Source organism: Diplodia corticola (assembly GCF_001883845.1).
Source record: "Diplodia corticola strain CBS 112549 chromosome Unknown scaffold22, whole genome shotgun sequence".
NCBI classification, from domain to species: domain Eukaryota; kingdom Fungi; phylum Ascomycota; class Dothideomycetes; order Botryosphaeriales; family Botryosphaeriaceae; genus Diplodia; species Diplodia corticola.
The window spans coordinates 79,001-93,399 of NW_017971501.1; the positions used below are offsets into that span (position 1 = coordinate 79,001).

The 14,399-nt window shown below is 56.4% G+C and overlaps 4 protein-coding genes across 4 annotated transcripts; 2 read left to right on the top strand and 2 right to left on the bottom strand.

The window, feature by feature from the left end:
• Positions 1-429: 429 nt before the first annotated feature.
• BKCO1_2200023 (3-hydroxyisobutyrate dehydrogenase) lies at positions 430-1,930 on the bottom strand (the record flags this gene model as incomplete). The annotated part of the gene is made up of 3 exons (XM_020272819.1): positions 430-1,014; positions 1,076-1,569; positions 1,669-1,930. 3 exons carry the CDS (start codon positions 1,928-1,930, stop codon positions 430-432), a joined length of 1,341 nt encoding a protein of 446 aa, XP_020130873.1.
• A 784-nt stretch (positions 1,931-2,714) lies between these two features.
• Positions 2,715-3,599, top strand: BKCO1_2200024 (fructose-bisphosphate aldolase; the record flags this gene model as incomplete). The annotated part of the gene is made up of 1 exon (XM_020272820.1): positions 2,715-3,599. The coding sequence occupies one exon, from the start codon at positions 2,715-2,717 to the stop codon at positions 3,597-3,599; it is 885 nt and encodes a 294-aa protein (XP_020130804.1).
• Positions 3,600-4,188: 589 nt separating this feature from the next.
• Positions 4,189-5,893, bottom strand: BKCO1_2200025 (fha domain protein; the record flags this gene model as incomplete). The annotated part of the gene is made up of 4 exons (XM_020272821.1): positions 4,189-5,309; positions 5,421-5,553; positions 5,620-5,819; positions 5,878-5,893. 4 exons carry the CDS (start codon positions 5,891-5,893, stop codon positions 4,189-4,191), a joined length of 1,470 nt encoding a protein of 489 aa, XP_020130875.1.
• Positions 5,894-6,446: 553 nt separating this feature from the next.
• Positions 6,447-10,891, top strand: BKCO1_2200026 (dna-directed rna polymerase iii subunit rpc1; the record flags this gene model as incomplete). The annotated part of the gene is made up of 2 exons (XM_020272822.1): positions 6,447-6,526; positions 6,577-10,891. The coding sequence occupies 2 exons, from the start codon at positions 6,447-6,449 to the stop codon at positions 10,889-10,891; spliced, it is 4,395 nt and encodes a 1,464-aa protein (XP_020130877.1).
• Positions 10,892-14,399: the final 3,508 nt, after the last annotated feature.

Below are 14,399 nucleotides of genomic sequence, written 5' to 3' on the forward strand. Positions count from 1 at the left end.
AACTCTTCTTTCACGGATTCTTAGAGTTTTGTTCTCCTCCCTTTCACGGCTGGAAAGCCAAAGACCAAACATCCGGGCTTGTCGCAATCCCATCATACGGACCTCTTCACATCAAAGTCGCCCTCGATGAAGAGGTCAATTGAAGTCAGGTTGGCGTGTAGACTGTTCGATCATATGAGATGAGAGAGCAATGTTTTTGACATTCCAGTGATGTATACTCCTCGTACGGTTTCTTACGTTGAGTTACATCCCAAGCCCACCATCATTCATCTATGTGATCAAAAGAGACCGGACGAGTTCTTTTGGTATCAGGTTATATCGTCCACACCAAGATTACACTGAGAGGTATCCATCTATACATCTAACACGAAAGCCAAAAGGAAGAAAAAAATCCCCCAGTCCAGAGCGGGGGCATTAGATATCCAGCTTTTAGTGCAGCAGACCGTAATAGGCCTTTTCCTTCCGATCGCCGGCGGTCCGTTGCGCCGTCAACAGTAGGTTCAACGCCGCGCCCGCTAGCGGGGCAGGGCAGTAGAGTTTCCTGCCGGCATTGATGGCCTCAGCCAAATCTTCCCGGATGCGCTGCACATCGAGCGGCGGCAGGTCCTGCTTGGCGCCCGCCACCTTTTTGCCCGTCAGGAACTCGATCATCTCGGCACCGCGCTCGCGGAAAACGGTGCTCCCGCCGGCTGCGCCGGACGCGAGGTCGTAGAATTGATGCAGGTCCAGCTTGAGATGATCGGCGAAGCTGATGGCCTCGGCGGCGGCGAGCAGCAGCACGCCGCGTAGGAGCTTGAGGACGAGGCCAAGCTTCTCGGAGTTGGATGAAGAGGATGCCGCGCCGTTGGTTTGCTGGTTGACGCTACTGACCGGATCGGGGAAGTAGGTTCGAACCATGGCCGCATCGTCAAGGGGGCCGAGGCCTTGGTTTAGACCGAGAAGGTAGACCTGCTCGGCGGCGGATGATAGAGGAGTAGGGAAGTTGACGAGGCGGGCGATGGAGGTGATGATTCCCTAGGCTAGTCAGTATGCCTACGCATCTCATCAATGGGGAACTCCAAAGTAGGTCACGTACAGCATCCTTGAGAATGATGGTCAATGCGCTGACGGCCGGAGTGTAGTCTTCAGCCAGCGCTCTAGGCACCCTGTTCTCATACATCCAGAACCAATCAGGACTCTTGCAAACAGCATCGTAAACCTCTTTAGCGTCGAGGCCCAGCCGTGCCGCAAATCCGTGGGCTTCGCTGGAAAGCAGGATTTGGATCGCAGCCAGTACCTGGTGCACCATCTTCATGTTGCTACCTTGGCCGACACCACCGGGCACAATGTACAGGCCCTTTGGATCCGACATCTCCTCTAAGAGCCATCGGGCCTTCTCGGTAGCAGCATCCGAGGCGCCGACCATGATGGTCAGGGTGCCGTCAGCCGCACGCTTGGCGCCGCCAGACACGGGAGCGTCAACGAAGAGGATGTCGGAACGGCCAATGTCGGCCAACTGCTTCTCGACCGACTGTGCGTAGGCGGATGGTACGGTCGAGCACAGAAGCAGTGTAGCGCCCTGCGGCAGGGCTGTTGATGGACCCGGAAACATATTAGCTAGCCGATCAACTATCCAAATCGGGTAATGATGCGGCCCGAGTCAGTGGCGCGCAGCATTTGGGCACTTACCCTTCACGATGGAGTCGCCCTCGGCGAACAAGGCCTGCTGCGCCTGGTCGGCCGAGGCGACCATGAGAACGTGGAAGGACGCGTCGGCGGCCGAGTCAGCGAGCGAGGTGGCGGCAGTGCCGCCCTGCTGCTCGAAGCGCTCGACGCTCTTGGGGAAAACATCGAAGCCTTTGACTTTGTAGCCTTGCTTGACCAGGTTGGCAGCCATGCCGAAGCCCATGGCGCCCAGGCCAACGAAGCCGACAGTCGGTTTCTCGGACATGCTGGAGGCGATCAGGAGAACCGACGGGGATCAACAGAAGGAAAGAAGCGATCAGACGCAGCGGTAATCTCGACAGTAACGGGACACACAGCGCGCAATGAAATATATGTATTTGCAGATGGTCGTCGGCGGAGCGTATACCGAAGCTCCCCGCACCAAACTGCCGTGCCGGGATGACGTCTGCGGGGCTCCCGCGCGGTCTTCTCTCCGTGCAGGGGTCTGCGACCACATAACTGCCCACCAGCTCCATCAATTCGTCGCATCGTGAGCTTGAATGCCAGTTCGGACGTCGCCTTCGACCCTCTTTTGATCCTACTCTCTCCGAAGGCGCGAACCTTTCCGGTCTCTACCGCAGAGCCTACTCGCATCTTTCTGCACGGCGTCTGCGAATCGGCCGTCGGCAATTGAGAAAGATCCACCGGAGCTCTAAAGCGGCAAACCGCGCTGCGTGCCGTACAGCTGTGAAGACCAATTGACTCCATTGACCAGGAATTACTCCGGATTGCCTTGTTCGGCATGATAGCATTCGTCCCGCGTTTCCGAAGTGTTGCGGTCATACCCCTCCACCTCTACCTCCACCTCCACCTCCACCACCGGGCCATTTCCGATCCATGATCCGATCATTATTATTGCGTTTCCGATAGCTTTTCCAACCGCCTACCGATCACTCCACTCACGTCGTACCCCACCTCAACCACCACGATTCAAGGAGAGAGAAAAAAAAATCAAAGGAAACCCGCGCTACAGGCACTAGCTACAGTCCGACCTCACCACACCCACCACCATGGCCTCCTCCACACCAATGGCATCCAACCGCGCCCTCCCAATCGTCGCCGCCGCCGCCGCCGGCCAATACGGCATACCGGCCATGTGCTGCTACAACACCGAAGGTATCCTCGCCACGGTCCGCGCAGCCGAAGCCAAGCGCTCGCCGGCCATGATCCTCCTCTTCCCCTGGGCGCTGCACTACGCCGACGGGCTCCTCGTGCAGCTGGCCGCCTCGGCCGCGCGCCGCGCCTCCGTCCCCATCGCCGTGCACCTCGACCACGCGCAGACGCCCGAGATCGTGCGGCGCGCGGCCGACCTGCCCTCGGGCGCCGGCTTCGACAGCATCATGATCGACATGTCGCACCACGAGCGGGGCGAGAACCTGCGGCTGACGCGCGAGCTCGTCGCGTACTGCAACGCGCGCGGCGTCGCGACCGAGGCGGAGCCGGGCCGCATCGAGGGCGGCGAGGACGGCGTGGCCGACACGGCGGAGGCGGACCTCGCCGCGGTGCTGACGACGCCCGACGACGCCGACGACTTCGTCGCCACGGGCATCGACTGGCTCGCGCCCGCGTTCGGCAACGTCCACGGCAACTACGGGCCCCGCGGCATCCGCCTCGAGTACGACCGCCTCGATGCGATCAACAGGCGCGTCGGCGATAGGGTCAAGCTCGTGCTGCACGGCGCTGACCCCTTCACGCAGGACATCTTCCGGACGTGCATCGGGCATGGCGTGAGCAAGATCAATATCAACAAGGTGCTCAACAACCCTTACGTGGACGCGTGGAAGGAGGGCGCGGGGAAGAAACCGTTGACGTCCATCATCGAAGAAGGGACGCTGGCCATGCAGAAGGCGGTTGAGAGCTGCATAGATATGCTTGGCAGCGCCGGCAAAGCATGAGTGAGGATTGCTGTGAGCGAACGAGTAGGACCTGATGATAATACGAGACGCCGTTGGCAGCTAGCCGTGGTGCTTGATCCAGCAGCATGCTATAGAGGACACGTTGTTTCTGTAGCGAATTGCGAATCGAGTAATAATGACATGTAAATAACATTCAAGGGAGGGGATTAGTTCAAAAGACATGACACTATCAGGAACCATTGGTTGTATGTGATGTCATTGCTCAAACAAGAATACCAGTGTAGCTTCCATAACGCGTTAAAGAATCGAAAAGCCAGAAACCCATCACTAGAGTAGCAAGAAATCCGATGAAAACCCCTACCATCTCTCCTAGTCCGCCCGTTCCTCGTGTTTGTGTTGTTTCGAACAACTCTGATAGCGCCACCTGAATCCACACCGACCAAAATCAAACGCTAAATCCCACCCCCACAATCAACCGTTGGGAAAGTCAGTGGTGGGGATGAAAGCTGCCTGGAAAGGGTTATGCTGTCCGTGTGCGCCTATGTTCCTGCAAGCCAGCTAAATAAAAGTGAATAGAGTGAGAAAGAAACGTTCCACGGTCCACTAGAGCGCGTGATGTGCTTGCATCTTACGCAGGATCGCCCATCTTAGCCAATACCGTGAGCATAGCGACACCGCCAACCACAGCACCAATGCCAATGTCGCGAGCACGGCGTGTGAAGCTGGCCATGCGGCGACCCGTCATTTGTTCCGGTGTGGCAATTTGTTCGGCCTTGACAGCAGTGATGAGCTCAGTAGTAGGCTCGAGATCAAGTTCGGCCTGGTCAGCAGAGCGCTTTGTGCCGGTCATCTCGACCTTGCTGTCCTCGACCAGCCCAGTGGAGCCCGCCGCATCGTCAACTAGACTTTGCACGAGCGCGATTGCCCGTTCGGTGTTATAGGCGTCGTCGTGGGTAGAGGCATCGGCAACAGTGCCGACGTTGGCAGCCTCGGGAACAGCAGTAGCTGTAGCAACTTCGCCGGTAGTGGCCTCGATTCTTGGCGCGGGTTCGCAGAGATCGTTGATAGAATTACTGAACGGGCGAGACTTGAGCCTCTTGGCGGACATGTGCTCGTCTGTTTCCATATTGAAACCAAAGTCCCCCGCGGTCTCAGAAGTCCAAGCAGCCGAGGCTGACGTGAAGAATGTAGATTGATCTGCATCGGAATATTCTGGCCACTCTCCGGCTGCAGATTCTGACTCGAGGTATGTAGGAGGCCTAGCAGGCTGAACGGATGAAGTGCGATCGCCAAGCACAGAACTGTCTCCTAGATAAGAAGAACAGAAAGACTGATCCTTGCTAGGAGAAATGGAGCCGGTCTCGGCGGCATCGGTGGTGGGGCATGGGGGATCTGTGGAACAGCAGTTCTCCGTCGATCCGCCATCGTATTCTTCAAACTCATCCATCGACTCATCGCTGGAATTCTGAAGGGAGTCGTCGTGCGAGACTTCAGACTCATGCTCCGAAGAGTACGTGTCTGGGATCAGAGTCACATCGACTGCGTCATGGTCCGACGCAGAGTCCTCGTCGTCATCATCACAGTCAAACTCATCGCTGTAAAGGGACGAGTCATCACCGTATCCTTTCTTCGTATCCGAGTACGCCTGCGACTGGGGCATTGCGCCAGGAGCGGACATGGTATTGGGTGAGGCGTTCATGGGGTTGATAGGCTCCGCGTGGAAGGCGTAGCAAGCCGGCTTGAAAGTTGCTATAAAATCCATGGTATCGTCAGTCTCAGGTGCTCGGGGTGGTGGTGTAGGATATGTGGCGTTCTGAGAAATCAAAGTGCGAGAGCTTCAACTGGGTGAGGTAAACGTACCGTTCCCGCGAATCACAGACGAACCAAACTGCAGGGTGGTACCGGAGAAGATAGCACGCTGCTCACCCTGCGCTAGCTCTCGATCGTCTACACGAGTACCATGCATGCTCCTGAGGTCTTTAATAAGGACGTTCTGCGTATCGAACTGTTAGCGTTCCACAACGTCGCCGGGCGGGCGGGAGGACAGGGGAAGGCGCACTGTTCCAGCGGGGTCGAGAGTGAATAGAGCATGCTCCTTGGAAATGACCGGATTGCTAATCTTGGTGTTGTCTGCAGACGCAGCAACGCCACGGTTCGAGGAGGCACGGCCAACGATCACGTCTTGACCAGCAGCGAGCAGGACTCGTCGCTCGGGGATGCCGTCGCCATCGCCGAGGGAGACCAACCTGACTTCGAGCACTGGAAAACGTCAACGTCAGGAGAGGGCCCGCGATGAGCAACTCGCCGGCCTACACACCTTTGCGGTCAGACATGGTGTGCGGGAGTGGGTCAGGAGGACGTGGGTTAGTCAAGTGAGGTGGTGACGCTATGGTGCCTTCTTATCGAGCAGCGCCCGTCCGACAACGGCCGAGGCGTTCCGGGAGCTGGGAGGGTGGCTTGAGCGATTTGGGAACGGTGGTAGACAAAGAAGCGCAGCGAGGCACTGGCTTCCGCAAGTCGAAAGGCCCGCACTCCAGGGATGCGGAAGGTGGTCGGTGTGAACAGAGGAAGGAGGGAAGCAGGGAGCTTCGAGCCGCTTGGACGCTCGCTCAAGGCGGCCGCGGGGGAGCTGCGCCCTAGCTGCCTGGTACGGGGCACGGGACCGATAAGATAGCCGGCAGAACCCCGGCTGGACCCCACCCGGCTGGCGGGCCCTGCGCAACAATTTCTGGCACCGCGCAAAGGCAGCCCGCAGTGACTCGACTTTTGCCCGCCGCCGCATCTGCCTCGCCATCACCGTGCCCGCCGAGCATCCTAGCCCCTCCGCCTGCCGCTACTTCCTCAGCACTCGCCCATGCCCGACCGCCGGTAGCACATACACCCATCATGGCGACGCAAGGGGAGGTCAAGGAGCAGGTCGTCGACCGCGTGCCTAAGCGCATCACAGAGCTCCAGTTCGGCATTCTGTAAGCGCGCCTGCCCCGTAGCTTTGCGCCCGCTTCTGATTGTTTGCCAGCTCGAATCAGGACATCGTTAACCAGGCCGTCATCGAAGTCTCCGATCGTCATGTGTACGATGCCGTCGCCAACGGGCCCAACCGCGCAGTCACGAAGCATGGACCCATGGACGGGCGCATGGGTATCTCCAGCAAGAGCGCGAGCTGTGAAACCTGTGGCGAGGACTTGAAGTCTTGCAACGGCCATTTCGGACACGTCAAGCTCGCCCTGCCCGCCTTCCATATCGGTTACCTTAAGATGATCATCGAGGTTCTGCATTGCATTTGCAAGGAATGCTCCAGCATTCTCCTTGACGAGCCGTCACGGCAGAAGTATGTCAAGAGTTTGCGCCGTCCCGATCTCGACAGTTTGCAGCGCACTGCAATCTGCAAGAAGATTTCTGGCGAATGCCGGAAAGTGAAGAAGTGCCCCCACTGTGGCGCAACCAATGGTCCGGTCAGGAAGGTCGCTGGCCACCCGCTCAAGGTCGTCCATCTCAAGTTCGATGCATACAACAAGTCCAATGCGAAGAGGAAGGAAATGCCCCGTGGCAAGCCGGAATTCGACAAGTCGTTCGAGACTGCGAAACAGGGAAATGGCGAGCTGGACAAGCACATCCGGAAAGCGGTGGATGACATGAATCCGCTGAGGGTGTTGAACCTTTTCAAGCGTATCAAAACGACGGATTGCCCGCTCCTAGGAATGTCCAAGGGGAGACCGGAAATGTTTATTTGGCAATACGTTCCTGCGCCTCCAGTGACGATCCGCCCCTCTGTCGCACAGGAGGCCGCCACCACCGAGGATGACATCACCAACAAGCTCGGGGATATTGTGCAAATCAGCTCGCTGATTCGCGCGGGTCTGGCGAAGGGTCTACCCGTGCAAACGATTATGGAGCAATGGGATTTCTTGCAGCTGCAGATTGCTCTGTACGTCAACAGTGATGTCCCCGGTCTCCAGGCGCAGGGAGTTGGAAAGCATATCCGAGGATTCTGCCAACGTTTGAAAGGCAAGCAGGGACGTTTCCGTGGAAATCTTTCAGGCAAGCGTGTCGATTTCTCGGGCCGCACTGTCATTGGACCGGATCCGAATCTGTCAATCGAGGAAGTCGCAGTCCCGGAGAGAGTTGCCAAGAACATGACATATCCGGAGAAGGTTTCGAGATATAACATCGAGAAGCTACGTGCCTGTGTCAAACGAGGAAAATTCAAGCATCCTGGCGCCAATTTCGTCCTGAAGCAAGATGGCCGCAGGCTCGTCCTTGAGATTCTTCAGAAGCTCAATAAACTGGATCAGACCGCCGAACAGCTCCAAATCGGCGACGTGGTAGAAAGACATATCGAAGATGGCGACATCGTCCTGTTCAACCGCCAGCCCTCGCTTCACAAACTCAGTATTCTCAGCCACAAAGCCAAAATCAGGCCTTGGAGAACATTCCGTCTGAACGAGTGTGTCTGCAACCCGTACAACGCTGATTTCGACGGAGACGAGATGAATTTGCACGTTCCACAGACTGAAGAGGCTCGCACAGAAGCTATCGAGCTGATGGGCGTCAAGAACAATCTGGCCACGCCGAAAAACGGAACGCCTATCATCGCAGCCATCCAGGACTTCATCACCTGCGCCTTTCTGACTTCCAGAAAAGATCTGTTCTTGGACCGTAAGACTTTTGCCCTCATGTGCAGCTACATGTTCAACGGCGACTCCGTAAGGGATCCGGAGACGGGCAAGTACCACAAGATCGATCTTCCCCCGCCCGTGATCATGAAGCCCCAGATGCTCTGGACCGGCAAGCAAGTATGGAATGTTCTCATGCGTCCATACAAGGAATCCAAGGTGCTTGTCAATCTTGACGCAGCATGCAAGCAGTACAAGGGCAAAATGAAGGACCTTAACGAAGATGACGCTTGGCTCGTGGTCCGGAACTCCGAGGTCATGTGCGGTGTCATGGACAAGTCCACCGTTGGTGACGGCAAGAAAGACTCAGTGTTCTATGTCATGATGCGTGACTTCGGCCCCGACTACGCTGTACAGGCTATGAACCGTCTGGCGAAGCTTTCGGCACGCTGGTTGACAAATCGCGGCTTCTCCATTGGCGTTAGCGACGTCACGCCTGGCAGGAAGCTCGTTGAAAGGAAGACAAAACTCATCCAGGACGCTTATGTTGAGGCCAAGAAGATCGTCGATCTCTACAACACTGGAAAACTGGAGCGGGATGCTGGCTGCGACGAGGAACTGACCATGGAGAACAAGATTTCCGGTGTCCTCAATAAGGTCCGTGGCGAGGCAGGTGACATTTGTTTTTCGGAACTCACCCAGTGGAATTCACCACTTATCATGGCCAAGTGCGGTTCCAAGGGTTCCAACATCAACGTTGCTCAGATGGTTGCTTGTGTCGGACAACAGATTATTGGTGGTGCACGTGTGCAAGATGGTTTCCAGGATCGTACACTTCCACACTTCGCCAAGGGCGGCCGCCTGCCCGATGCGAAAGGTTTCGTGGCGAACAGCTTCTACTCGGGCCTGACTCCCTTCGAGTTCATCTTCCACGCCATGTCTGGCCGTGAAGGTCTGGTCGATACTGCAGTCAAGACTGCAGAAACTGGTTACATGTCACGTCGTCTCATGAAGTCCTTGGAGGACCTTTCCGCCCAATTTGACGATACGGTCAGGAACTCTGCCTCGCAAATTGTACAATTCAGGTATGGAGACGACAACCTGGATCCCGTGGACATGGAGGGCAAGGCCAAGCCTGTGAATTTCAATCGCTCTTTCGACCACGCTAGGACGACTACCTGGGATAATGACGAACGTGGACTGCTGCCCGAGGAGATACGTGAGATTACCAAAGCGCGACTTGATGCCAAGCGAAGGGAAATCCAGCGATACTCCGAGACGGGCCAAGAGCTAAAGTTCATCGAAGACAATCTCGACTACGTCGATCAAAAGGAGTCGAAGCGTAACTTCTACGATGAAGTCCAGGGGTTCATTCTCGGCAAGGCAGCCGACCTGGAAAGACTTACGACTCGCTTCGTCGAGGTCCAAGAAGACAACAGGCAGAAGGGAGAGGCCATTGCAGATGACGTGGGCTTCTCCAACATTGTCGATGGTGTTTCTAAGATCTCACGTCGCTGCTTGGAATATTTCCTGGACCTTTGCCTCACCAAGCATGCCCAATCGCACGTCCAGCCCGGTCACGCTGTGGGTGCCGTTGGTGCCCAGTCCATCGGTGAGCCCGGAACGCAGATGACGCTTAAGACTTTCCATTTCGCTGGTGTCGCCGGTATGAGCATCACGCAAGGTGTGCCGCGTATCAAGGAAATCATCAACGCCTCCAAGGTCATCAGCACACCCATCATCACTTGCGAGTTGGAGAACAAGCATGACGTGCGTGCTGCTCGCTTGGTCAAGGCCCGTATCGAGAAGACATACCTAAAGGATATCACTCATTACATCGAAGATGTCTGGTACAACGATGGAAACTACCTCAACATGCGCATCGACTGGGATACCGTCAATGCTCTCGGTTTGGAGCTCACCAAAAATGATTTGGAGCTTGCTATTCTCAAGGCACCCAAGCTCAAAATTGGCACAGACTATGGCAGGGTCGAATTCTTCAGCAACCATATACGCATCTACGTCCCTGATTTGAGCGATCCTCAAAGCGAAAAGCATAAGAAGCTTGCCGCAACCCGCTCTGCGGCCTCGAAGGCCAAGAACTCGACTGACGATGCTTATTTCGCTCGCATTCAGATGTTGAAGCGCGCGATACCAGAGATCGCCATCAAGGGCTATCCAGAGGCCACGCGTGCCATCATCAAGAAGGAAGACAACGAGCAAGAGGACATATCGCTAATCGTCGAAGGTTATGGGCTGAAACTCATCATGGCAACACCTGGTGTGAAGGGCACGCACACGTATACCAACTCCGTTCTCGAGAGCTTTGCCGTGCTGGGCATCGAGGCAGCGCGCTCGACCATCATCAAAGAAATCGCCTCCGTCATGGGCTCCATGGACATTGATCCGCGCCACATGCAGCTTCTTGCCGACGTCATGACCTACAAGGGCGACGTCCTGGGCATCACGCGCTTCGGCCTCGCCAAGATGCGCGATTCTGTCCTGCAGCTTGCTTCTTTCGAGAAGACGCCGGATCATCTGTTCGAGGCCGGTTACCGCGGCAAGAGCGACGGCGTGCAGGGTGTGTCCGAATGCATCATCCTTGGCCAGAGCATGAGCATCGGCACGGGCAGCTTCAAGGTCGTTCGGAAGCTGAACCTCTCGCAGGACGACGTGGGAAGGAAGGGTGACGCGTTCGAGGGTCTGTTCAGCTGGTAGACGAAAAAGGCGAGGGAGTCAGGCGATGGGAGGTTCGGGAAGCGAAGCGTTCTGCTTTTGGCTTGCATTGCGGCGGCGTTCATTGGTAGATTCCTCTTCTGGATAAGGTGCAGCTCAGCTTACGTGCGGCTTGCATTCTTGATGCAGCATCCAAAAAGCGATTTTCAAGGGGTGGGATGATCAAGCGATCTTAATTTCCTCTTAACAGTAGCAGGGACGAGGTGGGGAGCGAAAATACCAAATGTTGATTCAGAAGATGTTCCGAGGATAGTCATCGCTCTCCACACGACAGAGACTTCGCTGGCACGTGGGGAAGCCATTGCGATACGCGGAGTAGCACTCTGCGGCAGCAGGCCGCGCGGATCTTCCCCCTTTCCGGTAGATTGCGGAAGGCTGCCTACATCCACCCGGCCTATTACTTCGTCTCGTCCTTCCCAATCGACTTCCCATTTCTTTATGCCGGAACGGCCGTAGCCGAGCACGCCACCCTCGGTCAGCTTGTCCGCCTGCCCGCCTGCCCGCCTGCCGTGCTCCTTGCCTGCTGCAAGGCTGAGGAGGAGGAGGGCTGGGGTTGGGGTGGGGGAACTCATAGTGATCGTGGAACTTGGTCTCTTCGTAATTGCGGCGTAAGACCAGCCGGAAAGCCCTAAATTGCGTGCGCTACTTATCTATCGCGACCGTGCAGATCGAGGTCACGGGAACCAGGGAAAAAAAATAATATAGTGGGAATGGGGGGCAATTGCGGAACAGTGATTTTCTTCTCTGGGTTCTGAGCGTTATCAGCAACATTCGGAGACGCCGAACAAGCTATTTCCCTTTTCGCTGCTTGGCTTCCATGTGGGGTCGTTATGCACCCTGGAGAGCTAATTTCTATAGGTCCATCTTTCGCATCTATGCCGATTTGAGATTGACGAGCTGTCCCTTTCCTGTTCTGATGTGGTATTATTCAGTGGGCGGGACATGACATGTGGGAAAAAGAAAGTTTCCGACGTGGTCATTAGCTGTTTCCGCATCAGGTTTTCGATGCTTGAGTGCGCTCGTGACGGGACTTGGCAGGCTTACTCCTGCTGATCCTTTAAGCGGACGCAGGGAGCTGCTGTATGTACGATGCAGGGGAAGAAGAGAAAGCGGAAGTTAGCGCTGCAAGCAAAGGGAAGAAGGGGCGGGGTTGGCGGGTGGGCGACAGGAGCGGGGTGAAAGTGATGGTGTGGGGATAGGGCAAACCACGCATGGTAGAGAGCGCGGGCGGGCGTGCGTAGCAGCCCCGACATGAAGAGAGCAATCTTGTCCCAATATGGGGCATCTTACCGGAGCGTAACTATCGTCGTGTAACCGCGAGCCAACATCTTGCCGGGTGCCGTGCAAGAAGGCAGATGGTTGGAAAGGGCAGGGGGGCTGGAGGCACCGTAGTTTGGCGTTCGCCACCCAACGCTGCGGAAGCACAACTCTCACGATGGCTGCACAATTTGTAGAATGAGGCACAGATCGGGGCTGTGACGGTCGGCGTCTCTTGGCTCCGGTGGCGCAGCGCCGACGCTTGTTGTTGTCGTGAGAGGGAGCCAGGCCGTTGTTACGGCAGAGTGGAATGTTCGTCGGGGTGGTGCCGGTAACTGTGCCCCCTCTTTGTTGTACGCAATGCCGTCATGTGCGCGCATTTAGGTTCAAAGGCCAAGGCGTTGGACTCTCGCTCTTGGAAGCTCCCTTATGCTGTACGAGGCTGAGGTGGTATGCATGGGGACCAGCAGCCCGCCCAGCACGGGGCCTTGACGTACAAGCGTTGGCTTGCGTAACTGAGTGACTTTTAATGTTGGGCCATGATTGTTCGTCCATTCTTCCACTGATGCTAGTGGTGTGCCTCGTTCGGGTCCCTGCAGGTGCAGGAATGTTGCCATTCTCTGCTCCTCGCTTCATGTACTAAGGGGGAAAAGCAGTACGCGTGGACCCACACAGCCGTTCATGAGCCCTGGCGTGGCTTACCGGCCCGGCCGCATGGCTCGGCTTATGCGTGGAACTCGCGTGCAGCAGGCTCGGGCGTCGGGTCGAGCGGACTTGGGGAAGTTACACCCCCGGTGCACATCCTGGTACGTGAGACGTCTGGTACGGGCGCTTAGAGGAAGCTTGACGCCTACTTAATGCCATAAAAAAACCTTTCTTACTCGGTATTCAAATATCAGCGAGATGTGTAGAATGTAGAAGACGTCGAGGCTGGAAGCAGAGACCGGCATATGGGGCGGTATGCGCAGCTGGGGTGGTTGGTATTGATTGCTGTCCGGCGTGGCCGTTAGTTGGGATCGGTTGCACAGAAGCCGATGGCCGTCGCTGTCCTCTGGGCTGCTTTTGCAATCGGCGCTAACACTCATTGAGACATTTAAGGAGAAGCTTCAATATGCGAGTTGGAAAAGAGAGCGTCATCATAAATAATACGTGGAAAGCCTTCCGGGTATCAATCTTGCCTTCTCCCCGTTCAACGGAAATCATCCTTGCATGGGAAACACTGAAATGACTGAACAGAGAAGTGACTTGCACCGTGACACGGTTATGTCAGGACGTCCGATCCTTGCTGTCGGCATCTCTCTCCCGACGACCCTGGTCCTCGGGCTGATCTTCCCGATCCACACTTTGTCCGTAGAGGTTGGAGAAACCTTCTTCGACACAGGAAGTCGCCGGTGACGTCATCTGAGACGTACTCGTCGAAGAAGTACCCACATTGTTGGAGAGGCATTGGCGACAGGTCTCGGTGACAACACCGCAGCCTTTGCACTGTTGGCATATCGGGTTGCGGTAACTTAAACAGGAAGCTGATGTGAGCTGATGTTGGTATCTGGGAGCTGGGTGTTGCTTCTTACCCCTGCGGATGTCCGGCACACTTGGGGCAGGTCGAGATGGCTAAGCCACCGATGCAGACGTGCTGGGCGGGAGGCGGCGCAGGTTCCGTGGAACGTGCATCAGCTGGCCAGGAGCTGGACATATTGACTGCCGCTTCCCGAAGGGTTGTAGGGCGTGGGCGATGCCGGTGCTGTTTGCAAAGACTGAGCAGCTCAAGACTCGAAGACCTTCCAGCCGGCGTGTTGATTGATGACAGTATATGAGAGCCTGATCGATCATTTACGTGTGGGCACAGGGCGACCGTTGACCGCTTATAAGAGGAGCGCGGTATAAACATGCCATTCGATCATTGATCCTCCCGACTCTCGTGGACCAGTCAGAGTCAGGGCGACAGAGTACTGGGACACAGCCTCTGCCGACTGGCGGCAAATTGAGACCACGGTGATCGAGCTGAACTTCCGCCGGATTGGCGCCCAATCAAGCATTCTCGTAAGATCAGCCACAGAAGTCAGCCGGACAGAATCCGGGGCACTGGACTACTGGAAGCCTCGGACGGACCGGGACACAGCATTATGCCGCTCGAACTTGCCAAACCAGTGCGCCGCGGGACCGTTGAGCTCGAGGCCATTTGCAAGACACCGTACGTGAACTGCACGGGGAGAGGCTGGAGTACAGTGCGTCC